The following is a 24,542-nucleotide window of genomic DNA, read 5'->3' as shown; positions in this document are numbered from 1 at the left end:
AAGCATGCCAAGAGGTAATGGTGGATCGAGACACTGACGCGCTACGTGTCTCAACGTGAAGGGTTTGAAGTCTTTTTCTTAATGCATAGCATGGCGTTGGTGGAATAGCTTTCTCATGATACGGGAAGTATCAGTCAAAAACAACTTTGGGATTTTCGAGCCTGGATGGCTCTGATGGTGTTTATTTATTCATGGGTACAGACTACCCAGTTGTGTGGCCCTGGCTGTTGCTTCTTCCAAGCATAGTAATTTGTACAACATCCTTGGTCCAGATGGAAGAATAAAAACAGTCTTCTGCCTCTCATGTTCACTGTTGTTGGAGATTGTTGGGGCAGAGCACACGGCTTTGGGAGCGAAACTGTGCATAGTGTTACACATACAGTCTCATACATTGTCTATACAAGAAGATGAAAAAGAGTTTGGTACAGACGGCGAGAAGACTGAAGCAAAACCATGTGAACTCTCTCGCAATGCTACAGCACTCAAAAATGATAACAGTTTCCACTCCGCCGTTATACACATCCTATGTTCGCCTAGACACCTCATCCCATCCCATCCCGCTTATCCTACACGTTCCATTATTCGTCCAGATAGCCAATCTTGCAAAACTGGTTCAGGCTCCGCACGTCCAGTTGTGCGGTCAAGAGTGCGCCGAGCAACGTCTCCTTTCGAGGTAGTATATCCGCCTTGACTTTCCACGAGCTACCGTTGAAGTTGAAGATCTCCATATCGTCGTCGTCATATTCCTCTTCGTCGTCGTGGTTCACGTGCCCATTTGGTTGTTGCACGCCCTTGACCAGGGGCTCGCCACCCTTCGATTTGTCGCCTAAACGTTTGAGAGTCGACAGCGCACGGTGGACGATGAGCTGGAAGCCTTCCCGGTCATGGTCCATGGGTCGCTGACCGCGGTGATTTGGCGGTTGTGGGGGGTGTGGGATGGCTGCATCGGTAGCGGAAAGCGACATTGCAAACTTCAGTAGGCTATGCGCCCAACCATCCTCTGACTCAAGCCATGAACGACAGATGCCAGTTTCAGGCCCTGGGGCTAAACTAGCGAGTATGTCTGCAGCTAGCATGCCCTGCATAAGGTATGCTTTTCTTGACTCCGCAACGCGCGCTTCGAACATGCGTACTTCCTTGGGGCGTGGCTCTTTCATCTGGTACATTCTGTTTTCGATGTAGTTGCGGTCCGGCACAACGGAGATGGCAAGAGCGAAGGAACGCGTCAGAAGGTCATATGCAGGGGTGGATGTTGCCTCGTTGACGAAGATTTGCTTATAGTACGTCCTGTTGGGATCATCGCGAGCGAGGAGTTTTGCAAGACTGTCAACAGCAGAGGGGAGATAGCGGTGGATTTGCGGGTTGAAAGGCGTAAACTTAACAGGCTCAGCGGGTCGTGGAACCGGTGCAAAAGCGCATAGGAAATGCAACACAGCGTAGGCATCTTCGCGGTTGGGTAAAACAACCTTGGCGCTGGTGTTGGAGAAGAAAGTAACGACATCTTTCATGAAGTCGAAGGTGTTGATATGCGATCGTAGCAATAGTACGCGGGTCCCAACAAGCCGTATGAAGTTTGCAAGGAATTTGATGACAGGAGGACTGACCAGGGAGTCGTGGTTAACCTCCAGGAAGGACAGGTTTCGGAAAATGGTTGTGATTGCGAGCAATCGATCCGCAGTGCGATCGAGCATGTACTCCTTCGAACCAGCCTGTGGGAGCTCTTGTAGTGCTGAAGCCTCCTCGCGACAGTGGTGCAGAACGTCCTCGTATGGTGTGAGATCGATAATGTCAGTGACTTCGGGATTATCGTTCCCTAGTATTTCCAATTGATCTTCCGCGTACTCCACCAACACCTCGGTGAGATCTTCGCAGTGCGACAAATTGAATTGTACGGTGTTATCGTAAGTTATACGCGTGAGGGTGTCCAGCCCCAGTCGCACCTCCGCATGGAGTCCCGATTTGATGCTCATGTTGATAGCTCGAACATCGATAACACCCATCTCCGGCAGTAATGGCACGTTTGGTTTGTAGTTTGTAATCGTGTCGATCATGTTCTTGAAATTGTCGGAATCGAAGTCGAGGCCTCCCCATGTGTCTTGCGTTCGGTAAGCGGGTTGGTAGACCCGGGTGCCATCATCTTGCTCGATTACTGGCTTGCGTTTCTCGGGCTCTTCTACAGCAGCTGCTGCCGGGTCGGTGGTGGCATTATCCTCCTGCTTCATCGGTGACGACTGGGACTGGCTAGGCTCTTGTCCCTGAGTGGGAGTCCCTTCCAGCTGTCTGCTGAGGCTTTTCCGCGCGTTTCCGTCGGGCTGTGGTGTGTTGCCATTAACGCTTGGAAGCGCTGCGTTACTCTGCAGAGGTGTCGACTGGTGTGGATGTGGGGATGGCTCGAGTTGCTGATGTGGCTGCTGAGCCGGCGGAAGCGATTGCCGTTGTTGCTGCTGCTGCTGTTGTTGCTTCATGGCCTCCTGCGATCTCTGTAGTTGCTGGAGATACTCCTGGTGTCCTGGAACGTTGGCCGGTTGCCCTGGCATAGTCGGTCTTGTTGGCGACATCTGCTGACCCATAGACCCCATCTGCCCCATTTGACCCATTTGCCCCATCTGTCCCATCTGTCCTTGCGGAGGCATGCCTTTCTGCTGCATTTGCTGCTGCCTTTGGAGGTAAGCAGTTTCGTAGAGGCTCAGATATTGTTCGTATATCTGGCGCAATTCGTTGGGAGCATTAGGGAACTGTTGCGGATGTATGCTCATCATCTGCGCGATCCTGGGCCATCCATTTTGCTGCGTCACAAATCGGTGACCCTTGAAGCGCATAACAGCCGCGTAAAGGTTCTGGAGATTTGTCGGACGGCCAGCGCAGAGGGGCTGGTGATTAAAGGGCCGGTTGTGCTGGGTCATTAGTGCCTGGACATTCTTAATGAACTGGTTGTATTGTGATTGCGGATTCTGTGTTTGTCCCTGGGCCTGCATCATGTTCTGCTGCATGCCTGGGTGCTGCATAGGGTTCTGCATTGCGCCGGGCATCTGCGCGCCCGGTTGTTGTCCTTGACGCGCGGCCATGTTGCTCGCGGCAAGGTTGCCCAACTGCTGCTGCTGCTGCAGGCGCATCGCGTATTGTCTTTGCGCCTCTTGTTGGCGACTCTGTAGGTTTTGCGACAGTTGGACTGACTGCACTGGGAACTGGTTTCCCGAGTTGGCGGCGTTGAAGGCCTGGTTCATGGGCGAGGCCTGGAAGTTCATGGGAGACATCTGCGGCGCATGGGGGTTTTGCGCGGGCGAGGCAGTATTCATCCGCTGGCCTCCCATTTGGCCAGGCGCAAAGTGCTGGCTTTGCATGGTAGGGGAAGGCGTGTTGGTGAAGGCTTGTTGGTGTTGGAAGCCGAATTGGGCTTGCTGTGAAGGTGTCTGGGAGCGCGATAGCGAGAGGGCAGCGCCAGTGGAATCTCGTTTCTGGGGCACCGACGGCATAGGGTTGTATGGGCGCGCGCCGTTCATCTGGGGGTTTGCGATGGCGCTCGGGTCGATGAAGCTCGAGGGATCGTACATTCCGTTTTGGGGAGACTGGAAGTCCATGATGGTGCGCTACTGCCGCGAATGGCTGAGAAGGGCGGGGAGAGGGAATGGACAGTCGCGTAAAGGGAGAGACGAGCGAGAGAGCGATGGGGGTACGTGAGTGCCTGGATTTGACTTGGCTAGCCTTTGGTCAGCACGCATGTTGATGTTTAGATGGACGCGACTCTAGCAGCAGCACTCGCACGAGGTCCAGAACAGACACGCAACAGAGGGAGGGAGGGAGGATGAGATAATACACACCACGCGACAATAGACTGACGCTAAAATGATCTTCTCATCAGGGCAGGACGGAAAACGAGTGGCTTCCAATGCGGTCGATAACTTCACGTACCGCAGACGCGCTTTGCGGACTATGCGTTGCTGAGAGCGGAGGAAGGAACAGTTTTCTTGGCAGCCTCCCAGCCTCTACTTACTAGCCTTGTCGGGCATCACGAGACCAAGCAGTGTCCGCGACTTGAAAACTGAAAGCACGTCGCCGCAGACAGCAGCGACAGCAAGCTCACCAAAACATACACACAGGCACAGTCGCATCCGGAGCAGCAGACGCGTTCGCGCGTCGCGACAGGCCAGTGGAGTGCCTGCGTTGCCGGCAACTCACAAGCCTAGTCTAACTCAATTTGATTTCTCCGGGTCAGTTTGGCCGTCGTGACACGGAAACATCTGTCTCTCCACTTATTACATCACTTTGTTCCTGCAGTAATGGCGCTGTTATCGCATAGCTGGGCGTCGAGGGTGGGCACCCCAGACCGCTTGACTCTGCGTCGAGACCCCAGCCAACCGTTGAACTCGCCCTCACCCTAGAGCCAGCCCACCAGCGAACTTGCTCGAACCTGGCGCAGCCAGCCTCTCTCTTGCCGAGTACAGTACGGTGTAAATTCGCATCTACTCATGTACACCCGTTGGTGATCGGCACGTCACACGCCGGTAATCTGCCACGATGACTGGGGTCGTACATGTCAGATTCGGCGCATGTGTTATGATACATGTCTGTAAGGAGGCTCGTGTTCTGTTCCATCAATCCAATGCCTCGGTAGACCTATAAATCCATGCATGGCTTCCTACGTGCCAAATACAAAGTCGACGTTGTTGTAAACCGGCGCGCGATTTACTACTCCAAGGGGTGGGTAAAACTAGGTTTTGGGCCTTCTTTGTACTCCACATCTTCTTCCACTTAATAGGTAACTTCTCACGGCGAGCAGGCTACTACCCCTCATGCATACACAGTCTGTCTGTCTCAAGCAGCGAGCAAGGGTCTACAACCATTCAACTAGGCCTGCGTAACAAAGCCCGACAGCATTGGAGGCGCGTACTTGCGCTCCATTTAGATAAATTGTGATGTCCAATTTGTCACCTGATAGCATATCGGGCATTTAGCGCGTGACCATGGCATCGTGAATTTCCTTTTTTCAACACGTCGCAATAGATAGTGTCTAAGATGTGCTTCCCAGCGAAGGTGCTTGAGTGATCGTCACATTCACGTGATATCGGCGTTAGCGTCTCGCATTGCCCGATCGCGCCTCCCATGAGCTTCATCAACATTGCGACAGACAAGCACTGCCTCATAAACAACACGCTAACAACAATCACCGCTGACCCTCGCCGTCTCTCGCTGTTGGAAATCCACAACCGACTCGTACCCAGATCAACAGCCAACAGCCACCATCACCATGGCTGACACCGCCGTCGAGAACCCGGCCAACACCGTCCCGCCGCACAAGAAGCAGCTCCCTTCATCGATACCGAACTTTGATACCCTCGAGGGCTTCTCTACAGAGGGAAACGATGACTACTCGACCTTCAAGAAGCTGCAACGGCAACTGGAGTATGTGGTATTTAGACACGTTGGAACACAGGTGGCTAACAGTAGCAGGTACATCCATTTGCAGGAAGAGTACATCAAAGATGAGCAGCGGAGTTTGAAGAGAGAGTTGGTGAGAGCACAAGAAGAGATCAAGCGTATTCAGAGTGTACCGCTCGTGATAGGGCAGTTCATGGAGGCCATCGACCAGAAGTAAGCTTAACACAAGCATAGCACTTGCGTCATAGCACTGACGCACATAGCACCGGCATCGTACAATCATCAACCGGCTCCAACTACGTCGTCCGTATCCTGTCTACCCTCGATCGCGAACTCCTCAAACCATCCTCCTCTGTTGCGCTACACCGCCACTCAAATGCCCTCGTCGACATCCTACCACCAGAGGCTGACTCGTCGATTGCCATGCTTGGTCAAGATGAGAAGCCCGACATCACATATGCCGACGTCGGAGGTCTGGATATGCAGAAGCAGGAGATTCGGGAAGCTGTTGAATTGCCCCTCACACACTTCGACCTCTACAAGCAGATCGGTATCGATCCACCACGCGGTGTGTTGTTGTACGGACCTCCGGGTACAGGAAAGACTATGTTGGTCAAGGCTGTAGCCAACAGCACCACAGCATCCTTTATCCGCGTCGTCGGCTCCGAGTTCGTGCAGAAGTATCTGGGTGAGGGTCCACGTATGGTTCGTGACGTGTTCAGGATGGCGCGCGAGAACTCACCATCCATCATCTTCATTGACGAGATCGACGCTATTGCTACCAAGCGTTTCGATGCGCAGACGGGTGCTGACCGAGAAGTTCAACGTATTTTGCTCGAGCTACTCAACCAAATGGACGGTTTCGACCAGACATCCAACGTCAAGGTCATCATGGCAACGAACCGTGCGGATACCCTCGACCCTGCGCTACTCCGACCCGGTCGTCTCGACAGGAAGATTGAATTCCCTTCGCTACGTGACCGCCGTGAGCGTCGTCTTATTTTCTCCACCATTGCCGGAAAGATGAGCTTGTCGCCTGAAGTAGATCTCGACAGCTTGATTGTCCGCAACGACCCCCTCTCCGGTGCCATTATTGCGGCCATCATGCAGGAAGCAGGTCTGAGAGCTGTCCGCAAGAACAGGTACAACATCATCCAGAGTGATTTGGAGGAAGCATACACAAGCCAGGTCAAGGGTGCAGCTGAGGCTGACAAGTTCGACTTCTATAAGTAAGCGAATTCGCTGCTTAGTTGTGAGGAGAAAACTTAATGCGCGAGAGAGATGTGGCATTGTACTACTAGATAGACTAGGCCTTCGAGTTATGAGCGTTGCAGAGGCGTGTATCGTCGTAACTCTGTTAATGCATGATACTACGTGAACACATCTGTATCGCCTGCTTCTTCGTTGCTTCTCGCGACCGTGTCCTTCGTGAATTACTCTTCGTTGAACTCAAGGTCTAGATGTGATTACATCGTGCGATACGCAGTTGTATGTGATGACAAGAAATGTTGGCCAATCATCTTATCTCTCTCCTGCCCGCTTTAAAGGTTGAATGTCGATTCAAAGTGGACAGAGAAAGACCATGAATTATGATTCAAAAGACACTCTTGGCTTGTCCCATCGTCTTCCCAGCATGTGATCAGAACGGACTGCAGGGGAGGTTATGTTTATTATATGCAATTGTAATTTCTTTCGTCTCTATCTACTAGATGTATGACCAAGCCCTCCAATCCATCTCTTCCCGACGGCATAACCGCTTCTTCTTCTTCTTCTTTTCCCAACCACGGCTCTTCTGCCGATGTCAACAGTACCTGTCAGCAAACACTAACTGCTATTATCACCTCCTTCCACCAATCGACCGAAGCTATTCTACATGAACAAGGGGCGGCGACCAACTCCTATTCACCGGCACCACAAGTTCGATAGAGACAGAGACAAAACGAGAAAGAAATGTACTACACAGGACGTCCGTTCCAATTCCGTGATCCAACAATAAGGGAAGAAAAGCTACATAGCTCCAAACAGAGACAAGAAATGGAAAAAAAAAGGTGAACAAAGGAAAAAGCAGGAGCGGATCGACGCCCTATAAAAACGGGCGGCGGCTCATGGTATCATGCATTCGCGACGCAGGGGAGCGACAAAGGAAAAGCCTGGCTCTTGACCAGGCGGTATGCAAAAAGCATTGTATGAAAAGGTGTGACAAGATGGCGAACTTGGACAAGATTCCATTGGCGAGCTTAGGTAACCCTGATGGTGGTTTCTAACGGTGTTCGTGGTAGGTCCTTGTCCAGAGAGGCTCTGGGTATCCCTCCTCTCTTGTCCTCTTTCGGTGGTGTGGGCGGCCCAGAGTGCCTATTAGACATGTACTCGGAATCCTTTGCTGGTGTGGGTGGCCGACCATCGCTACTTGCGGTGCCCGAGTCTTTGGGTGGTGTTGGCGGTGGCCTACCCTGTGAATGATCCCTTTCTCTGGACGTTGACCTAGCTCTGGACTCAAGGCGCGGGGGGCCAAGATAGGGTGCTCCTGTGAGTGGCGGAGGCGGCGAGGCCTCATTGTTGCTTGTAGTTATAGCATGAGCACCATCTGAGGCGCTCCGATTGCTATGTCCACCAACACTCGAAGACTCACCAGCCTCCTCAACTACAGGAAGAGTGGTCCCAATCTCTCCTCTTTCCGCGGACGGACTACGTACTGCCCTCATGTGCAGATTCGGTACGTTCTCCTCGCCATGACCTTGTCGCCGCGAGCGTTCAGCTTGGTGCTCTGCCTTCTCTACGACGCGGTCGGTCGATGATCGGTTGAGACCGTCCAGCGATAGTTCGTTGAGATCGTTAGTGGCCTCTTCCATCTTCTCGCGATCTGCCGCTTCTTTGGTTTTAGTGACGCCACTGATGAATTTGATGAATCGATCACCGTATCGTTCGGGGGGTATGGCAGATATTTGTGACTCGGTATTAGCGATGCCTTTGAAAAAGTGTTCCATGCGTTTAATGAACGAGTACTGAAGTGAAGTTAGTATCTTACAACATGCGCATCAATCATGTTGCAGACTTACGTGTGTCAGACAGTCGATGATACCAAGGTAGTAGATCTCCTCTCCAGGGGCGTTGTCTTCATGAGTAGCCCGGAAACCGCCATCATCGGAGTAGAAGTAGAAGTTCCGGTTAGGGTCTTCCAACTCATCCGGCATCTTGCTGGAGGTCTGACCCATTGGTACTGGCTTCTGGGTCTTAACCATCTGCCTCAGTTCCCGTGCTTTCCGAGCACTCTCTAGTTTTGAAGGTGTACGCATGAGCTGATTCGGCTGTGGTTCTGGTGCCTCCTCTCCACCTGGTGAGAAGACCTTGAGTGTTTTGTCTCTCAGATTCTCCTCGTTACCCTTCTCCAAGTCGTGGATACCAATGAGAAGTGAGTAGTCCATGATGTGCAAGCGCTGCAGCAACTTGACGTCCCTCTGCATCTGCTCGATAAACATCTTTTTCTTCGATGGTCCTAACTCGAGATGCTGATTTCTGCGTAACCAATTCAGGTCCTTTAGAGTTGCGCGAGGGTTGGTCGCCAGATTATCCTCCTTGAAGTCTCGCCCGATCGTCGAGCCCTTCAAATCAAATGTGCGGTGGATATCTCGATGCGGAGGGAACAGGTTATTCATGACGACGAAATGGATCTTACGTCCATAGGGTATCTTTACGCGATGCAGGCCGTAGAACTGGGAAAGAAGGGTGTTGGGGTTCTCTTGTACGTGGTTGTAGTAGTCTTTGAGAATCTTGCGGAGGAATTTGTGTTCAGCGTGATGGATAGTCTTGATGATGTACTTGTAGTCGCGAGAGAAATAGAAAAAGCTGCCGCTCTTGCCTGGAGAGCCGAGCTCGGAAAGAATGTATTTACTTGTCAACGAGACAAGGTAATCGGCAGGGTCGAGCTTGAAGGTAGTGCGGAGATGACGGAAGACCCATGGCGCATAGTCCTTGAACTTGAAGTCGTACTTGGCGGAAGGAGTAAGCTCGTTGCCAGTTCTGTGGGAGTGTCAGTATTGGGCGAATGAGCAGAGAATACAGGTCTGGCAGACGAAGTGAAGCTGAAATCGAACAAATGCGTGATGTTATAAGGAAAAAACAGCCGGCACGTACATGTCAAACGAAAACTTGTGCTTCGCATCAAAGTCAGCATCGGTAAGATCTCGATCCATCTTGGCATTGGTTCGTGAGACGGTGAAGCGAATACCCGTCAGCATGTTGTAGGCAGTGACCCAGTTGACGTGATTCTGGTCCACCTTGGTGCCTACTACGACGCGATCCTCGTCCTCGTCCTCTTTGCGCTTCCTCTTGCTGGCTCTCTTCTGTCGTATGTGTTCAGCCCATCGCGCGGCCTCATCGTCCTGGGGCACTTCGTCAAGAGGCATGTCTGAGTTGACGGAGCGTGTGGTCCTACGCACAAGCGACATGGAGCCTCTCCGGCGGTGCGGTGTAGAGGGCGAGAACCTCCCGCTTGCGCTGATGACGTCGTCAGTGTTGTTCTGGGTGTCGCGGGCGCGCGATGTCTGCAGCTTGGGGACCTCGAGGGTGTGACGTTGCTGTAGGCGGTGGGATGGCTGCGAAGAGTTGGGGTTGTTGTGGTTGAAAGCCGGTGGGGAGGAGACGCGATGCGGTTGGGTCGGTACCTGCAGGCTTGACGCGGCCTCGTCGGGCTGAGGCTGGGGCGAGGGCGATGTGGTAGGGTTGGACATGGAGCCGACATGCGGCACGTAGAAGTCCTTGCTTGCTTCTTTTGTGCCATCGAGGGTATCTATCTGGCCGAGTTCGACGTGCGTGGTGCTGCCACAGAGGCGGTCCTTGGTCTTGCTGCTGTGGATCGAGGCAAAGTAGCCATCGTCCCTGCTCGGGCGCTCGCTGGACAGCCGGTGCATGTCGGGCGAGCGGTTGTTGTTGTTGAAGGTGTCGACGTCGATGGCGTCTCCCCTACTCCGGCCATGGCGCCCTTCTTCCTGCGACAGGCGCTTGTCGATGCTCGCAGGCCTGTTCGGGCGGCCGTTGGATAGCTTCCCGTTCATGGCAGCAGCAGTGCCATTGGGTGACGAGCGGTCCGAGGGGGTGCGCGCGGGCGGTGTGGATGTTGTTTGTGCATGGGCAAAGGATGGGCGGTCGGTTGCTTCGGCGCCATACGAGGGCATCATCTGCGACTCATGGATGGTTACGCTCATCAAAGAGGCAGCCTTCCCCGAGCGCTGCGGAGGAGGGGTCGGCGAGGAAGCGTGGGAAGCCAGTGTGTGTGAGAGGTAGGTGTGTGTGGCTTGTGAAGGTCGGGTTGGGCGTCGTCCGGGGGATTGCGTAGCGTAGCGCAGCGCCGTCAGAGACTACCAGAGCAGAGCGGACGGTGGAGGAGAGACGGGGACGGCAGGCGCTCAATCAATGGGGGTCGTGGTAACAAGAACGGCGGGCGCAAGAATGGGCGTGGTGTGTAGTATGCAGCAGCCAGGAGTCGAAGCTGGTGATGCTCGTGCGAATAGTTGGCACTGCGCTCGTCAGCCCTTCGCTCGCCGCGATCCGACTTCCGTCTTGCGCTAGCCTTGGCAGGTGGATCGTGCCTTATTGCACGCTGCGAAGCCACCAGAAGCAGCAGCACAAGGGCCCGATGTGCTGTGAATCACGACAGTTTGTATGCACTCGGAGCTGCTTCAATCCATTCGTCACTTCTCTCTGTTACTTTTCACACCCTTCAAGCCGCCTCAATGCGGTGTACGCACCTCGTTTGCTCGTTCCGCGAGTCCGTGGAGGGAGATTGCGCGTCTGGATTAAGAACAGTCGACATGCATCCCCTCAGCCACACCAATAGTCCCAGCAGTCCGGGACGGCGTCATGCTGTGGCTCTCAAACAAGCCTATTCTTAACCGCTCTGACACCGTTGCAAAGGAGAGGGCTATTTTCTACTCCCAAGCTGCACCTTGCTATTGCTATCCAATGCTTATCCATGCAGCCCACGTTGTCGCGCACCGGACAACGGAGAGTGCGAGCCGGCCTTTGCCCTGCGCCGCACTTTGCCCACTCGTCCATAGCCGGCACTATCTAGCCCCTGCTCCACTGCCAAATCTCCTGTCTGGCCCAGCCCTGTTTTCGTCCGCCCAACATGGCAGTACATCGCGTAGCAACTACCTCAAGCATGCAGTCCTCCGCATCGTACACATATCCCCCACACAGCTGGCCATGTACAGATCTACACTGCTATGACACGTTCTCCCCAGTGCATCTGTCTTGACTATCGCGCACCCAATGGCACCTGCGCTCGCGACGCTAGCCTTCTTCCGCTCCCCTACCATGCTGCTTTCAAGAATCTCAAACACAAACCCCACCGTCGCTTTTAACGCTCGACCATGCGACTCTGGTGAGCCCGGGCCTCAGCATTACAATCTATGTCTGAAATGTGATCCAACATGGCAATCTCCCTTAACACCTTCCTCGGTGGTGGCCGGTCGTGTATTGGCCGGACATGCTAGACAAGCAGTAGCCTCGGGCTTTTGATAATGGCGCCATCTTCATCCGACAGCGATCCGATGTTTCTCTCCAGAGCCCAGTGTTATGATCTCTGTGTTGGGTAGCTTCTTCCTGACAACACCTTCTTCCACCATCTTCTTCACTTCGTCGACTGCGTGTTGTGCAATCTGTGTCAACCTGACTGCCCAGCCTCGATTGTCCTTGTCTGCATCGTGGGCAGAGATCCATGCTTTGGCATAAAGACTCTTGGCAATCTCAGTGCCACCGGGACTTCCAGCAGATATGTTGCCTCCCAGCCACCAAGGGTTCTCCACGCAGTCGAAAGAATGCAGAAGCGCTGTGAGTGGAAGGGCAGATTCCGAGACAAGGTACGAGCTTGCGTAGGGACGAATCACGTCGTATGACACACCGTGAGGCGAATAGATGACGGACAAAGTCTTCTCACGATCATTGTAGGGCGACGGCACTATTGTACGAGGTGATGAGGCAATGGTCATAGGGGATCCTGGTGAGGGGGGCGGGCTCATGGGCAGGTCGATATAGTGCATTGGACTAAGCGATGAGAGCACAGTACACGGAGGCCGATATGTTATTCCAATGGCGTGGTGTACCTTGGATAGGTCTCGTTTCGCTGGAATCCAAGTTACGGTTATCTCACCACACGTCCCTCGAGGAGACGGTGGCGGTATTACTACACGGTGTATAGACCGACCATCGCCCTCGACATATTTTGGTAGAGCATGTACAAGGTTGGGACGGAAGTGTTTCCACGACCGGATCTTTTTCGCTGCAGATGGGATGGCTAGAATAGTCGTCTCCGAATCTGGTGGAAGTTGGCGCAATGTGGCTTCATGGCAGTGGTCCGGCTTGTCTTGGGATATAAGCACGAGATCGGGTTCGCGGTCAAGGTCTTTGAGGCTCGATATGGACGGTTTTGCTCTTTGCTCAGAATGCGAGAAGATGGAGTTTAGGATGATTGACGGCCCTGACAGCCAGGCTATCCAGAAAATAGATTAGCACGTGTTTACAGACTGTGACCTCATGCACGATCGAAGACGCGATCCTCAAAGACTTACGGTCAACCAGAATCGTGAAGGAGCCTGGGAACAACCCTGGTGACGATAGTGGGGCTGCGGGTGGATCAAAGGTAAGGAGAAAGGAAGTGTCTCCATTCAACGACTCGACGGAGAGTGCCATACTAGCGGAAGACAAGTGCAAGACAATGTCGGCAAAGCGCACGACGATGCAACGGCGACGCAAGACATGTGAGGAGAGGGAGACGAGGCAACAAGGTACGGCGATGCCGTGTCAGTCTGTGATGCCCTTGTCCATGATGATTATGGGCGTGCGCCATCGCCTTGGAACGGCCGCAGAAGCAAATGCTTTGGAAGGTTGACGCGAGCGTGGTTAGGTGCAGACGAGCACCGGGGGGAAACAGCAGGTGCAGACGAGACGCATGTGACGCGTTTGGAAAGCGATAGCAAGACAGTGCTCCTGTCACTCAACAATTGCCACCCCCGGCGCGTCAAAAGCTCGTCGTCGCGTGCTGCGTGTGTCTTGTTCGTTCCTCCTTCCCGTCTTCCTTGACGCTTCCCACCACCGCATCCTCGACCCAAAGCTCGCCGCCGGAAATGTGGTAGATGCAGCTCCCTGCAACCAAGTGCAGCACTTTCCTGGTCCTGCCGGCCGAAACTGGATCTAGCTCGGCATTCGAAGAGCAAAAATCTTCATGGCGCCGTAGCCGATGTGCTGCTGAAGAGTCCGAGCAATAGTTCGCATTGGTCAAAATTTCTTGCATGCACGGGACTTGAGCTGTGAGAAGGCTTCTGCGCCGTCTAGCTGATTATGAGTCGCCTTGATCACGGCTACGTCTGATTGGAGCGCACAAATCCCCATTCAAGCGGTAGGTCATTGGGCAGCACGAAGAGCTCCAAGCTATCTTCTTCGCCTCAGCTCCAGGGCAGCCGTCTGATTGCTCATCCGCTCGAGCTGGTTGTGGCGATACAGCTCTCCTCTGACGGCAGCAGTGCACTCGCATTGCTTCTTCTTCCATGGTTCAATCGTGATTCTTGAACACAGCCACTACTTGATCACTTTCTCTCCAGCCCCGCCGCTGTTCCCAGCTGCCCCGCATTCAGTTACGTCTATCCGCAGTAGCAGCAACTTCAGCCCAGAGCTTCCTCGTCAACCCGCCGTAGTCACCACACCAGCCTCTACCGACACTGTAACCCTCTCCCCAAGCTGCGCAAGCTCCGGTAGAGCTTCTCTGTCCTAGCGCCCAGCTTTTTCGCGTGCCATTGCTTCGTTAGGAAGCTTCTGCCATTGATGCTTGCAGCCATGCCTCCCTCGCGCGCAGCACCGCTGACGAGCTCCTTCTCCGTCAGCGACGAGAACAATGTCGTTGTCTGCCCGCTGCGCAACCATGACAGCTCCGCCTGTCGCAAGCGCTGCACTGGCGTAAGTCCTCACCATCGTTCTTTCATGTTATGGCAAGCTTCCAGAGCTTCCAGAGCTTCCAGAGCTCCCAGGTGCAGACTAACACGCCATGCGTAGGAGAAGCGCTTTCGGTCCATGCAAGAGCACATCCGCCGTGCTCACCCGGAGCATTATATCTCCAAGTTACCGGCAACTGAGGTAAGCTTGTTCCTGCTCAAGACCGTGCAAACCTCTTGCTGACGCGGCATTCCCACTTGTAGGAGAGCTTCATGTTGATGGTGAACACACCACCACAAGAACGACCCCCACCTCCACCCGCAACGACCTCAGCAGCACCCCAGCAGACGTACGATTATGGCGGAAACGAACATAACTCCTTCTTCGAGACCGACTTCGGTACCAATAATATTCGTACATCGGATGAGATGCGACGGCCATCGCTCCTACCCGCTGCAACCGCTGCAGCTGCCCTGGCCTCGTTACACAACCATCGTGCCGAGTACGACTGGGACTCAGATCCGGTATGAAGCCGCTCTGCAGCTTCCCTGCATAAGACCGAGCTAACAACTGCTGTGAACAGGACGCAGCATCCGACCCGGACTCGAAGAACTACAGACCTCGCGCACGATTCGCTCCTACCACCATAGAGCAACACGTTAATGCCGAGGAACCTTACTATACTTCCAATTCTATACAACAAGAGTTGCTTCCTTCCTCCCTCGCCCGCTCGCCCCCCGGGCGCTCCTCAACACTGCCACCAGGTGTTCACTCTCTTAAACCGAACAGACCTCGCAAGTCATCTATAGGTCAGAATGCTCGTAGGGGAAAGCATGAGCGGCAGAAGTCAAAGGACTACTCCCGTAGGCTGAGCTACGACAGGAAAGCTTACTCAGCCGAGCCGGCAACAGCTGCGGCCATCATGGGTAAACGATGGGAAGACTTGATTGACGCTGCAGCTTCGGCCACAGAAGAGGATAGTCGAGATCTTACACCGGTTGGTATCACACTCTAGTATCCCATCTCGTCTAACATGAACAGGTCCCACAATCGCCAAATCAATCTCCTCACATGATGAACAACCGAACCTCTCTACCTCCCTTCAACTTTGCTTCACAACTTCAGTCATACACCGCATCACCATTGAACAACGCCTTGACGCCTCCGCCGCCTGATATGTCGGATCTCCAGCCTTTCCCTTCCGTGGAGTCGTCCATTGAATCAGCCATGTCCGGTCAAACTTTCCATATGCCCTCTCAGGGTCTATCTGATTCTTCTCCTAGCTCTCTTTTCCCTGTGCAAATATACTGCGCTGCATGTCGGAAACTTTCCATATTGCGCGATAGTTATGCATGTTCCGAATGCATCTGCGGCCTTTGTCAAGAGTGTGTCGATGTACTTGTCAGTGAGCACAACCGCGGACGGGTGCCGACATGTCCGCGATGTAGCACTATTGGAGCCAAGTTTAAACCCTTCCAGCTCGACATAAGATGAAGCAAGGTTAAATATGGCGTTTTGGGCATTACATCATAGTAAGGCGTTTGTTTTTGCGTACCCCAGACTTTCCCTTGGCCTTGTGCCTGTTTCCCGGCCCGTTTCCAATTATTGTTAGCTCCACGAGCCACATGGGCGTTCAAATATTTTGTTTTGGGAGGCTCATTACGGATAGACTGCTCGAAAAGCAAGTCGGAGTTTTGATTTGGTTGTTGTTACGAGGAGACCAATTAGATATTGTTCCCCCGTGTAGAGTTCGCAGAGATAGATTTACCTGCGAATGCAACCCCTGCGTGTACCTACGCCTCAAGCGTTTCTATCTTTGACACTCAGGTTTACTGTTGCACCAATCTCCCTTTCGGCGCACATTGTGCATCTGGTTCCGCCTTCATTCCGCACTCCTGTTAATACCGTCCTATGTGTCAGCATCAATAGTGCTTGTAAAGGCCTTCTCTGGGACCGATTCGGCACCAGTTCGGCAGGGGTAAGATGCGGTGAATGAACCACGGTTTGGTTGAAGACTCAGTGGACGTCAGAGGTGTCAGCCGGTGGAGCACTGGAGACTCCCGTCGTTGCCGGATGCAACACTACTCGAACCGACTGTTTACCACCTGATTCAAGTCCGAAGCGGTCTAGGTGGCCAGAACTCTTGATTGACAGGAACACGAGGTGGAGATTGCAAACCATCTCAACAGTTGAAACCGGGGAGTTTCCCATGTGGTGGAGGACGTTAAGTGTCTATTTTGGCAGTTGTCGCTGCAGGGGCAGGAACCATGTGGATAATTGGGTGAGAGAAAAGGCATTGGTTCCGGCAAGTAAACGGACGTGGCGCCGTCGTTACGATGCAAAGGGGGCCGCGGCGCGGAGCAATGGCCGACTTGTAAAGGCGACCGGATATGTTTCGTTCTGCCTACCTGCACAGAGTGCGCCGATACACCCCATCATCGATTGTTCGCTAGATCTGGGCTCGCGCTGATCCAGAGGGCTGGTGCGAGGGAGGGCGGGAGAAGGTTGCCCGGGTGAAAATGGGCTCGTGACACTTGTGGGAGGCTGGATGGAAACGTCTCATGACTGCCTCGACATTGTTTCCTGCTGTCAGCGACTTCGCCTGCGCCCGTTTTTGCCCACATACGCCAATCACAATAGCATAGATTCGTCGCAGCAGATTAAAGCCGGCAAAGCACATATGGCGGTGTAGTCCGTGATTGTCCGTTTTGGCCAGCGGGAAAAAAAAAGCCAAGCCTCTCTCCTTTTACCCCGCTGTGCAGCCAATCGCTTTACTTGACCGTAACAACATAACATGTCCTGCCGCTGTTCTAACGCCAGGTGTTTCCGGGTACTCATCGGCGCTGGGCATGGGATTGCGATTCCTTTGATCGGCGTTGCAGGAAGCTTGCTCGCAATCAGGGAAACCGTCATCGAAAAGCCCATAACGTCTTTCCCATATTAGCGAAAGCCAGCTGCCCGTCGCCCCACGGCACCCCGGGAATACCCAGCTGCCATGTGACTCCCTTGCTACTACGTAAATTGAGCCAGGAACAGACACAGTGTAATGGCGATCAGCAATAGCTAGCGCAGGGTCTGGCCTTGCATCGTCAACTAACGTACCCACATACCACGAATATGCCGGTCTAGACGCACGCTCGTTCTGTGGTTTGCATGGAACCCGTGGTTTGAAACTACTGCGCGTGTTTATTGATAGTTGGGTTGTTGCGGCTATGAGAGTCGCGCGTATTGGGTTAGCCTTAGGTGGCGCCCGGCCCCCTGACGTGGTGTGCTGGGGCTGTAGTCTGCATTGGGATTGCTGTTATGCGTTGGGTATGTGAGTGTGTGTGTGGTGGGGGAAAGGGTATTTAGAGTGGTCGTGTGCCTCGCCTTTGTTGGCGCATTTTCCGTTGGGATATTACTACCGTTTGTTTGTCCATATACCATCGTGGTTGCTTCCTTTTTGCCTGTCCATCGTAATAACCTACACTGGCTTACCTATCGACTGGATACATGCAAATACTCGGGTCTCGACATCACCACTACCATATCCCAACTACCTGACATACCAAACAACTGCGACCATCTATATCTTCACTCAAAATCATTACAAAAACTCACGACCATCACCCAAGATGCCTATCTTCCGTACCCTGACTACCAAGCTCAAAACCTCTCTGTCTTCCTCCCCGGATTCTTCACCAGAACAATCACCTACTTCACCCCAAGTTTCCTCCTTTGCAAAGATCAACGGACGTAAAGAAGCGAGTGTCAGCGGTGCCGTGAAGAGGCCTGAAGTGCAAGCTAGAGCCGACTCGTACATGACGCAATCGAGCAATGCAAGCAACGAGAGTGTAGAAGAAAAGAAACAGCGAAGGATGAGCCGATTCAGGGAAGAACTAGACTTTGAGGCTGAGGACTGAATGAGGATGTGAGAAAGTAACAAGGAGTGCGGTGTCATCAAATGTATGTTGCTGTCATTCATCTTCTCTGAGATATCATGCTAATCTCAAGTCAAGCTTATGCTGCTTCTGGGTCTGCTGTACCCTCTGCATTGCCATCGCTTTGGACTGGTGTGCCTGTCCTGCTCGCACTACCACTCTTGGGCGGACCTCTTGGCGGACCGCCAGCCTTCGGAGGCGGAGGGACACCACTGGTCTTCTTTGGTGCATAGTCTTGCTCTAGACTCTTCTGCTCGCCTTCTTTGAAGTAGTCGTCCAGGACACCACCACCGCCACCTGCGGGGCTAGCCACATGGTGCGCTCTGCCTTTCCTCTTTGGAGGCGGCATCGTGCCCTGAGGCGGTGGAGAGACCGACGGTAGCGCCATATTGGCTGGTACAAACAATTCAGCCGGTGCACCCTGGGGCTGAACAGCAGAGAAATCAGCGGTACCCGTCAAAGGGCGTTTCTCGTCGAACGAGGTAGCCCCACTAGCATCGCCCGTGGAGAAGAACGTCTCCCCAGGCGCTGGCGGCGGCTCGTCCAGCCCCGCTGGAATACGATGCAAAGCCCCAAAGCCCAGAACACAGCCCAACGCACCCTCACCGCCCCAGTTACGTGTAGGCGTGATGGTAACAGGTCGGGTGACGTTGTATTCATGGTTATACACGTATAGTCTCAACGGCCTGTTCATGAAGTCTTCAACAAGCTCACCCAAGCCTGATTCGCCGCGCACAAGCCCTTCGGGACTGCCGATGACGTAATCACCGTAGGGTAGCAACCCCGCGGCATCAGCGGGTGAATTGGGAGCTACGTCTAGGATGTGCCAGACGTCTTCTGCGATGGCAAGTGGGGACCATTGCAGGGAGATGCCTAGTGTAGGCTGGTTTGCGGGGATCTGTAGATAGACTTCCCGGATCTTTTGGCCCTGCAGAGGGTGTTAGACCCGTAAATATGAAATGAAATAACCATGTGAAATCAACTTTGAGGACTAGTCTGTGTCTTTGTTGTCGTGCAGTGAGAAAGTGGGCAATGCGTGATAACACGTATCATGGTACGCAGAAGGGGCAATCCAGACCTACCTTCGCACTGAATACGCCCAGACTAATTGTTGTGCCAGCACAGTTCCGTACCTCTGTCGCAAAGAGGCTTGGGTCGGGGTTATCCTGTTTGCAAAGTCAGTTCAACATTCTCCAATTCCACCTAGTTTCGGCCATCTCATGTTCGTCTTGCAACCTCTCACACCCATTTCGTAGTTTTCCTGACTCTCCAGCTCTTTCGTTTCCTGTGCTGCCGCCCTTGAATCAGACGGAATCATACATACAATAGTTCGCCCATTGATTCCAATGACAAAATCAAACCATGGCTCTAGAGGTACTTCTGGATTGGCATTTCTCAGCACCTGGAATCCGTATGCGCCATTGGTAGCAGACTGCTGCTCCTCGTTGAGGGGTGCAGCGTCTAATCGCGATATGAAGCGATTTAGCGCCCCGAACATAGACATTATGAGAGGCTGTGATATTGGTTTCCCCTCTAGAGAGTGATCATATGAAGATGACGGAAAAGAAGTTGTGGTGGTGGAGGTGTCGTTGTTGATGACTTGGAGGTTTTGGAAGGTGGCCATAGCTCAGGATCTGCGGCACGCTAGCGGGCGCTGCGCTGCAGTGAGTGCTTGTACAGGACGTGAGACGGGTTGCTATAGCTCAAAATCGAGTCAAAGATAAATTTTCCTGTTTGAACTGTCTGCAGTCAGTCAAATGTATACATTTCACGTCGTAAAGTAACCTGAATCTGAACAGGCAGTCGCATTGGTCAAGACTAACCCGAAATAGTAACGCGTATCAGGATTGCTCTCACCCATCTATACCGTTTGCTTGCTTTACTCGTCATCAACATATCTTCTAAACTGATCCTCGTCCTTTGTGTGATTGTGAGGAAATAACGACCTTTACGGGATTACACACTGCGCTCACTATAGTCATGAGTGAAAAACCGGATGAGAAAGGCGTGGACCAGTGGTCGCGTGTCGAGCAATTTCCTGAACATTTAAAGAAGTATGGCTCATCTTCTACCGAATTCGCGAAACCTAGCAGCTAATACTAGTAGGTACTGGCATCAACGGTTCAAGATCTGGGAAAAGTACGACCAAGGCATATGGATGACTGAAGACGCATGGTTCGGCGTGACTCCAGAACCCATTGCCAACAAGATCGCAGCCCACATCGCAGAGTCTGCGCCCAAGGATAAGACCGTTATTGTTGACGCGTTTGCGGGTGTCGGTGGTAATGCCATAGCATTAGCGCGTTCAGGTCGCTGGGAACGCGTCTTCGCCATCGAGAAAGACGCCAAGACCTTGAAGTGCGCAAAGCACAATGCTGAGATCTATGGTGTGAGCAATAAGATCTTTTGGCTCAACGCAGATTGCTTCACTGCCATTAACAGATTCTCTGGGCAGAGCAATGTTGTCGTGTTCGCTAGCCCGCCATGGGGAGGTTCGTGTAATCAGAGCACCGACATACGAAATATGCTGACCTACATAGGAACCGAATACGGTGCGGAAGATATCTTTGATCTTAGTAAGATGGAGCCATACAACCTGGAAACACTCTACAAGAGCTTTACGAAGATAAGCAAAGAAGTTGTTCTGTATCTGCCGAGAACGTCCGACCTTAATCAGATTGCGAGATATGGACAAGATGGGAAGAAGTTGGAGGTTGCTCATTATACTGTGATGGGTGCTAGTAAGGTATGTTATAGCTAGCCGCCATGAAGCTAGATTCTATACTGATGTTGCGCAGGCACTTTGTGTGTATTTTGGCAATTTTGACTTTGAGATGGAGCAGGAATCATAGTTAGGAGACGAGGGATACAACATGGTAGTCGTCAGTTTCGCCTGCCACAACTTCGCAGGGTCGAATTATTCCTCATCTTAGTCTATTTCGGGTATTACTTTCTCCAACCAAGCACACAAGTCTCGCAGCTCAGCCGCGCCCATGATATGACCCATTCCCTCATATTCTTTTACCGTTACCTTCTCTTTCTCGATACCAAGTTCATACAATCCTTCATAACACAAACGATGGTAACGCTTTGGCACCAATCGATCCCCAGTTCCCCTTGCCAGAAACACCTCCTTACTTTCACTTACATCCTTCGGTAACCCGGCTTGCTCTCTCAGCCTGGGTATCTGTGTTGCCAGAGGAAGGTATCCAGACAAACCGGCCAGTCCCCCAAGTTGCCCAGCGTACTTGGATATCAAGCCAGTTAGAAGCGCCATAGCATGACCCTGTGAGAATCCCCCTAGAATAATTCTTTCTGCAGGGACACCCTGTCTGACGAGATCATCAATCAATGTGCTGATATACGATACTGTTGCCATCATGCCGTCTTCGTCTTCGTCATCTTCGAGCTCAGGCCGCGACGGTGGATATGGAGAGAGGCGTGTGGGGAGATACCAGGCAGTAGTTGCTAGATCGTGGTTTTCTAGCGCATTGGGAATAACCCAAGACATATACGGTAGTTTGCCCGCAGACTGAAATTGGTTGGCGACGTTTGCTAGGCCTTCTGCTTCGTCACCGAGGCCATGGATAAAGACGAAGGCAGCTGACTTGGAGATGTCATCTGGTGGAGAAGTAGGCGCAAGTACGATAGGTGGTTTCCTCTCAGGCGCCATGTTTGGTTGCAAAGAAGCGACTTGCAGGTAAGTGTATGCAGTTAGCCTTGAGTGAATCGATCAAGTGGCTACTGTGCCTTGATGGTTAACTCTATGGGATTATATGCTACCAAGGTAGATAGTAGCCGAGGATAGCATGTTCTCAAATACAGCTTTGCACATGTCGGCTGACGTCGAACATGTTGATGACGAGACGGGAAGCAATCCAAGTAGTGTACGTACCCCGCACTGATCATGCAGGTACCGGCGTCTGGACTTTGGGCGCGTCGGCATGTGGATGCATAATTTCCACACCTCCGAAGTCTCCGCAACACGACCCTGCACATTCGACCATTCACGATGCCACACGTTGAGGTGCTCCCGAACTCGACGGCGACCGTCGCACCGGGATGGACGTATGTCGTCGACACGGGTTACGACCCCTCCAAGGTTGCCATCAACCCAAAGAACAAGAAGCGCGCAGCGGCAGCAACGCCAGGCGGTCAGCGCGCCGAGAATGAGCTATCTGCACGACAGCAGACGGCTATAGCGCGACGCATAGCAGAGCTAGAACGCGACAACGACCCCAAACAGCTTATCACGGTGCCTGGAAAGCCGAGCGTGCCCAAGACACAGAATGCAAGGAGGATCATACAGTATCAGCGGCAGATCAAGCATTGGCTCGACGACGAAGAGGCACAATTGGGACAAGCAACGACGACATCAAGAGGGAGTGTGTCTCAGCCCACAGGAGGAAGAGGAGCAACACAAGCGTCCCGAAGACAGAGCGCCTTCGCTTCCGTGCCCGCGACACCTGCGGAAGCCACCCCAGGACCCGCAGCCATAGCACAAACGCCATCACGACTCGAAGACGCGAATGCTGACGATGCGCTACTCTCCATCGACGACTCTATACCTGCACCAATCAACCCCGTCGAGCTTGAGGCACTGCTCGCCGCACCGCCGCTCTCGTATGCTGCAAGCCACGCAGCGCCTCCTCCAGCTGGCGGTCCACCGCAGAGACAGTTCTGCGATAACTGTGGATATTGGGGGCAGATCAAGTGTCGCAAGTGTGGCGCGCGCGTGTGTGGATTGGAGTGCAAAGACGCGCATGAGGCTACAAGGTGCTTGAAATGGGCATGAGAAGAGGCAGCAAATAAACATGGCATTGCGTGGCGCGAAGATGCCTTATGCTACCCCATACATTTTGAGAACAATCTGCGCAGCCTCCGTGCTCAGTATACGAATTCTTCTCTTACCAGCTTCTCGCTCAGCTTCCAAAGCTTCTCTGGATCTTCCGGGTTCTTCGCTGTCGGCTGCACCTCCTGTGGCGCCACGTTTCCATCGTTGAGGAAGGCACCGTTATAGTTATCCAGTCTTGTGTCGAAGGCAGCGACAACATGGGTAGCCGCACACTCATCGAGCGACTTGACGTCAAAACCACGCGCCCAGCCGATCGCTTTATCCTTGGCCGCTGTGTACTCGTCAGACAGTCATTTACGGTGATTTTCAACGTCTTCTACGTACCCACACTCTTCATGTCTTCATCATCGAACTTCTCAGCAAGAGATGTTCCCAACGCCACTCCCGGGTGCAGACTGTAAGCTCTCAGACCCTTTGAACCTAGTTTCTCGGCCAACGCATACGAAAACAATATATTCGCTGTCTTGCTCTGACCGTAGGCTTCCCACTGATCATACACCTTGCCATTCTGAAAATTTGCGTCTTCAAAACGAACGCCGCTGAAGCGATGGCCGTCGCTAGCCACATTGACAACTCTGGGTGCTTTGGAAGCAAGAAGCTTGGGCATGATGAGATTGGTGAAGAGGAAATGTCCGACGTGGTTGCATCCGAATTGGCTCTCGATGCCTTCAGCTGTGGTGCGGTAAGGGCCCGCCATCGTGCCTGCTGAATTGACGAGGACGTCGATGTTGGACTCTGGGTATGCTAAAACTTCTTTTGCGGCTTCGCGGATCTGCTTTTGTGAGGCAAGATCCAAGGCTAGAATACGCACTTCAACGTTGGCACTCGCTGGGTTGGACCCGATCTTGTCGGCTGTGACTTGGACTTTGGATGGCGAACGACCAGCGAGGATGAGAAGAGCGGGTTTGTGTTTTGCAACCTCCTCTACGAAAGTTGCTCCTAGGCCACCTTGCGTCACGCCGGTAGTAATAACAATCTTGCCAGCTATGTTGGATGCATTGTCCACTGCGATGGCCGAGGCAAGCGCATTCTGTCGATTGTATGGTAGTGGTGAAGCCATTTTCGTACGCAGTGAATGATATGTTGAAGAACTTCGTGCAGTCGTAGGTAGACAATTGGTATTGTAAACGCTGTTACTAGTATTTCTTTCACGCAAGGACACTTTCTTATATGTTCCAACAATCAGCAACCAGCCAAGAAATGCACATCCCTCCAAGTAAGAGCTAACGTCAATACAGACGAGGACACTTTTGATATGATCCTGTTTGAGCTTAACTCCGTCGTAGTTCCGCTTCTCCATTCAGGATCCGATTTTCGTCGGAACACGAATATTACAAACGAATTTCTTGAGTCCGTGTGATCATTTGAATTTTTCTGAAGCATCTTAATGTTAACAATCGAAAGATAAAACAATCACATGTGGCTAGCGCAAGAGTAGTCGTCATAGTCGTCAAGATACCTAAGCATTC

The 24,542-nt window shown here is 52.8% G+C and overlaps 11 protein-coding genes across 11 annotated transcripts; 5 read left to right on the top strand and 6 right to left on the bottom strand.

The window, feature by feature from the left end:
• Positions 1 to 578: 578 nt before the first annotated feature.
• On the bottom strand, positions 579 to 3,578 carry AA0111_g1940 (hypothetical protein; the record flags this gene model as incomplete). The annotated part of the gene is made up of 1 exon (XM_028647656.1): positions 579 to 3,578. One exon carries the CDS (start codon positions 3,576 to 3,578, stop codon positions 579 to 581), a length of 3,000 nt encoding a protein of 999 aa, XP_028510577.1.
• A 1,667-nt stretch (positions 3,579 to 5,245) lies between these two features.
• Positions 5,246 to 6,609, top strand: AA0111_g1939 (26S protease regulatory subunit; the record flags this gene model as incomplete). Its single annotated transcript, XM_028647654.1, has 3 exons — positions 5,246 to 5,400; positions 5,449 to 5,589; positions 5,640 to 6,609. The coding sequence occupies 3 exons, from the start codon at positions 5,246 to 5,248 to the stop codon at positions 6,607 to 6,609; spliced, it is 1,266 nt and encodes a 421-aa protein (XP_028510920.1).
• Positions 6,610 to 7,613: 1,004 nt separating this feature from the next.
• Positions 7,614 to 10,550, bottom strand: AA0111_g1938 (Phosphatidylinositol 4-phosphate 5-kinase; the record flags this gene model as incomplete). The annotated part of the gene is made up of 3 exons (XM_028647653.1): positions 7,614 to 8,378; positions 8,433 to 9,393; positions 9,508 to 10,550. 3 exons carry the CDS (start codon positions 10,548 to 10,550, stop codon positions 7,614 to 7,616), a joined length of 2,769 nt encoding a protein of 922 aa, XP_028510921.1.
• Positions 10,551 to 11,906: 1,356 nt separating this feature from the next.
• AA0111_g1937 (hypothetical protein) lies at positions 11,907 to 13,062 on the bottom strand (the record flags this gene model as incomplete). The annotated part of the gene is made up of 2 exons (XM_028647652.1): positions 11,907 to 12,862; positions 12,942 to 13,062. 2 exons carry the CDS (start codon positions 13,060 to 13,062, stop codon positions 11,907 to 11,909), a joined length of 1,077 nt encoding a protein of 358 aa, XP_028510918.1.
• Positions 13,063 to 14,202: 1,140 nt separating this feature from the next.
• AA0111_g1936 (hypothetical protein) lies at positions 14,203 to 15,792 on the top strand (the record flags this gene model as incomplete). Its single annotated transcript, XM_028647651.1, has 5 exons — positions 14,203 to 14,322; positions 14,419 to 14,499; positions 14,562 to 14,822; positions 14,882 to 15,295; positions 15,340 to 15,792. The coding sequence occupies 5 exons, from the start codon at positions 14,203 to 14,205 to the stop codon at positions 15,790 to 15,792; spliced, it is 1,329 nt and encodes a 442-aa protein (XP_028510919.1).
• A 2,120-nt stretch (positions 15,793 to 17,912) lies between these two features.
• AA0111_g1935 (hypothetical protein) lies at positions 17,913 to 18,200 on the top strand (the record flags this gene model as incomplete). Its single annotated transcript, XM_028647650.1, has 1 exon — positions 17,913 to 18,200. One exon carries the CDS (start codon positions 17,913 to 17,915, stop codon positions 18,198 to 18,200), a length of 288 nt encoding a protein of 95 aa, XP_028510916.1.
• A 97-nt stretch (positions 18,201 to 18,297) lies between these two features.
• On the bottom strand, positions 18,298 to 19,722 carry AA0111_g1934 (hypothetical protein; the record flags this gene model as incomplete). The annotated part of the gene is made up of 3 exons (XM_028647649.1): positions 18,298 to 19,146; positions 19,301 to 19,384; positions 19,462 to 19,722. The coding sequence occupies 3 exons, from the start codon at positions 19,720 to 19,722 to the stop codon at positions 18,298 to 18,300; spliced, it is 1,194 nt and encodes a 397-aa protein (XP_028510917.1).
• Positions 19,723 to 20,198: 476 nt separating this feature from the next.
• AA0111_g1933 (hypothetical protein) lies at positions 20,199 to 21,070 on the top strand (the record flags this gene model as incomplete). The annotated part of the gene is made up of 4 exons (XM_028647648.1): positions 20,199 to 20,272; positions 20,325 to 20,710; positions 20,759 to 20,964; positions 21,017 to 21,070. 4 exons carry the CDS (start codon positions 20,199 to 20,201, stop codon positions 21,068 to 21,070), a joined length of 720 nt encoding a protein of 239 aa, XP_028510914.1.
• Positions 21,071 to 21,147: 77 nt separating this feature from the next.
• Positions 21,148 to 21,891, bottom strand: AA0111_g1932 (hypothetical protein; the record flags this gene model as incomplete). Its single annotated transcript, XM_028647647.1, has 1 exon — positions 21,148 to 21,891. The coding sequence occupies one exon, from the start codon at positions 21,889 to 21,891 to the stop codon at positions 21,148 to 21,150; it is 744 nt and encodes a 247-aa protein (XP_028510915.1).
• A 339-nt stretch (positions 21,892 to 22,230) lies between these two features.
• AA0111_g1931 (hypothetical protein) lies at positions 22,231 to 23,013 on the top strand (the record flags this gene model as incomplete). The annotated part of the gene is made up of 1 exon (XM_028647646.1): positions 22,231 to 23,013. One exon carries the CDS (start codon positions 22,231 to 22,233, stop codon positions 23,011 to 23,013), a length of 783 nt encoding a protein of 260 aa, XP_028510912.1.
• Positions 23,014 to 23,105: 92 nt separating this feature from the next.
• AA0111_g1930 (hypothetical protein) lies at positions 23,106 to 24,133 on the bottom strand (the record flags this gene model as incomplete). The annotated part of the gene is made up of 2 exons (XM_028647645.1): positions 23,106 to 23,344; positions 23,398 to 24,133. 2 exons carry the CDS (start codon positions 24,131 to 24,133, stop codon positions 23,106 to 23,108), a joined length of 975 nt encoding a protein of 324 aa, XP_028510913.1.
• Positions 24,134 to 24,542: the final 409 nt, after the last annotated feature.

This window comes from Alternaria arborescens, assembly GCF_004154835.1.
Source record: "Alternaria arborescens strain FERA 675 chromosome Unknown contig_3, whole genome shotgun sequence".
NCBI classification, from domain to species: domain Eukaryota; kingdom Fungi; phylum Ascomycota; class Dothideomycetes; order Pleosporales; family Pleosporaceae; genus Alternaria; species Alternaria arborescens.
Note: the sequence above shows the minus strand (reverse complement) of the source record. Positions and strands in the feature narration are given on the sequence as shown.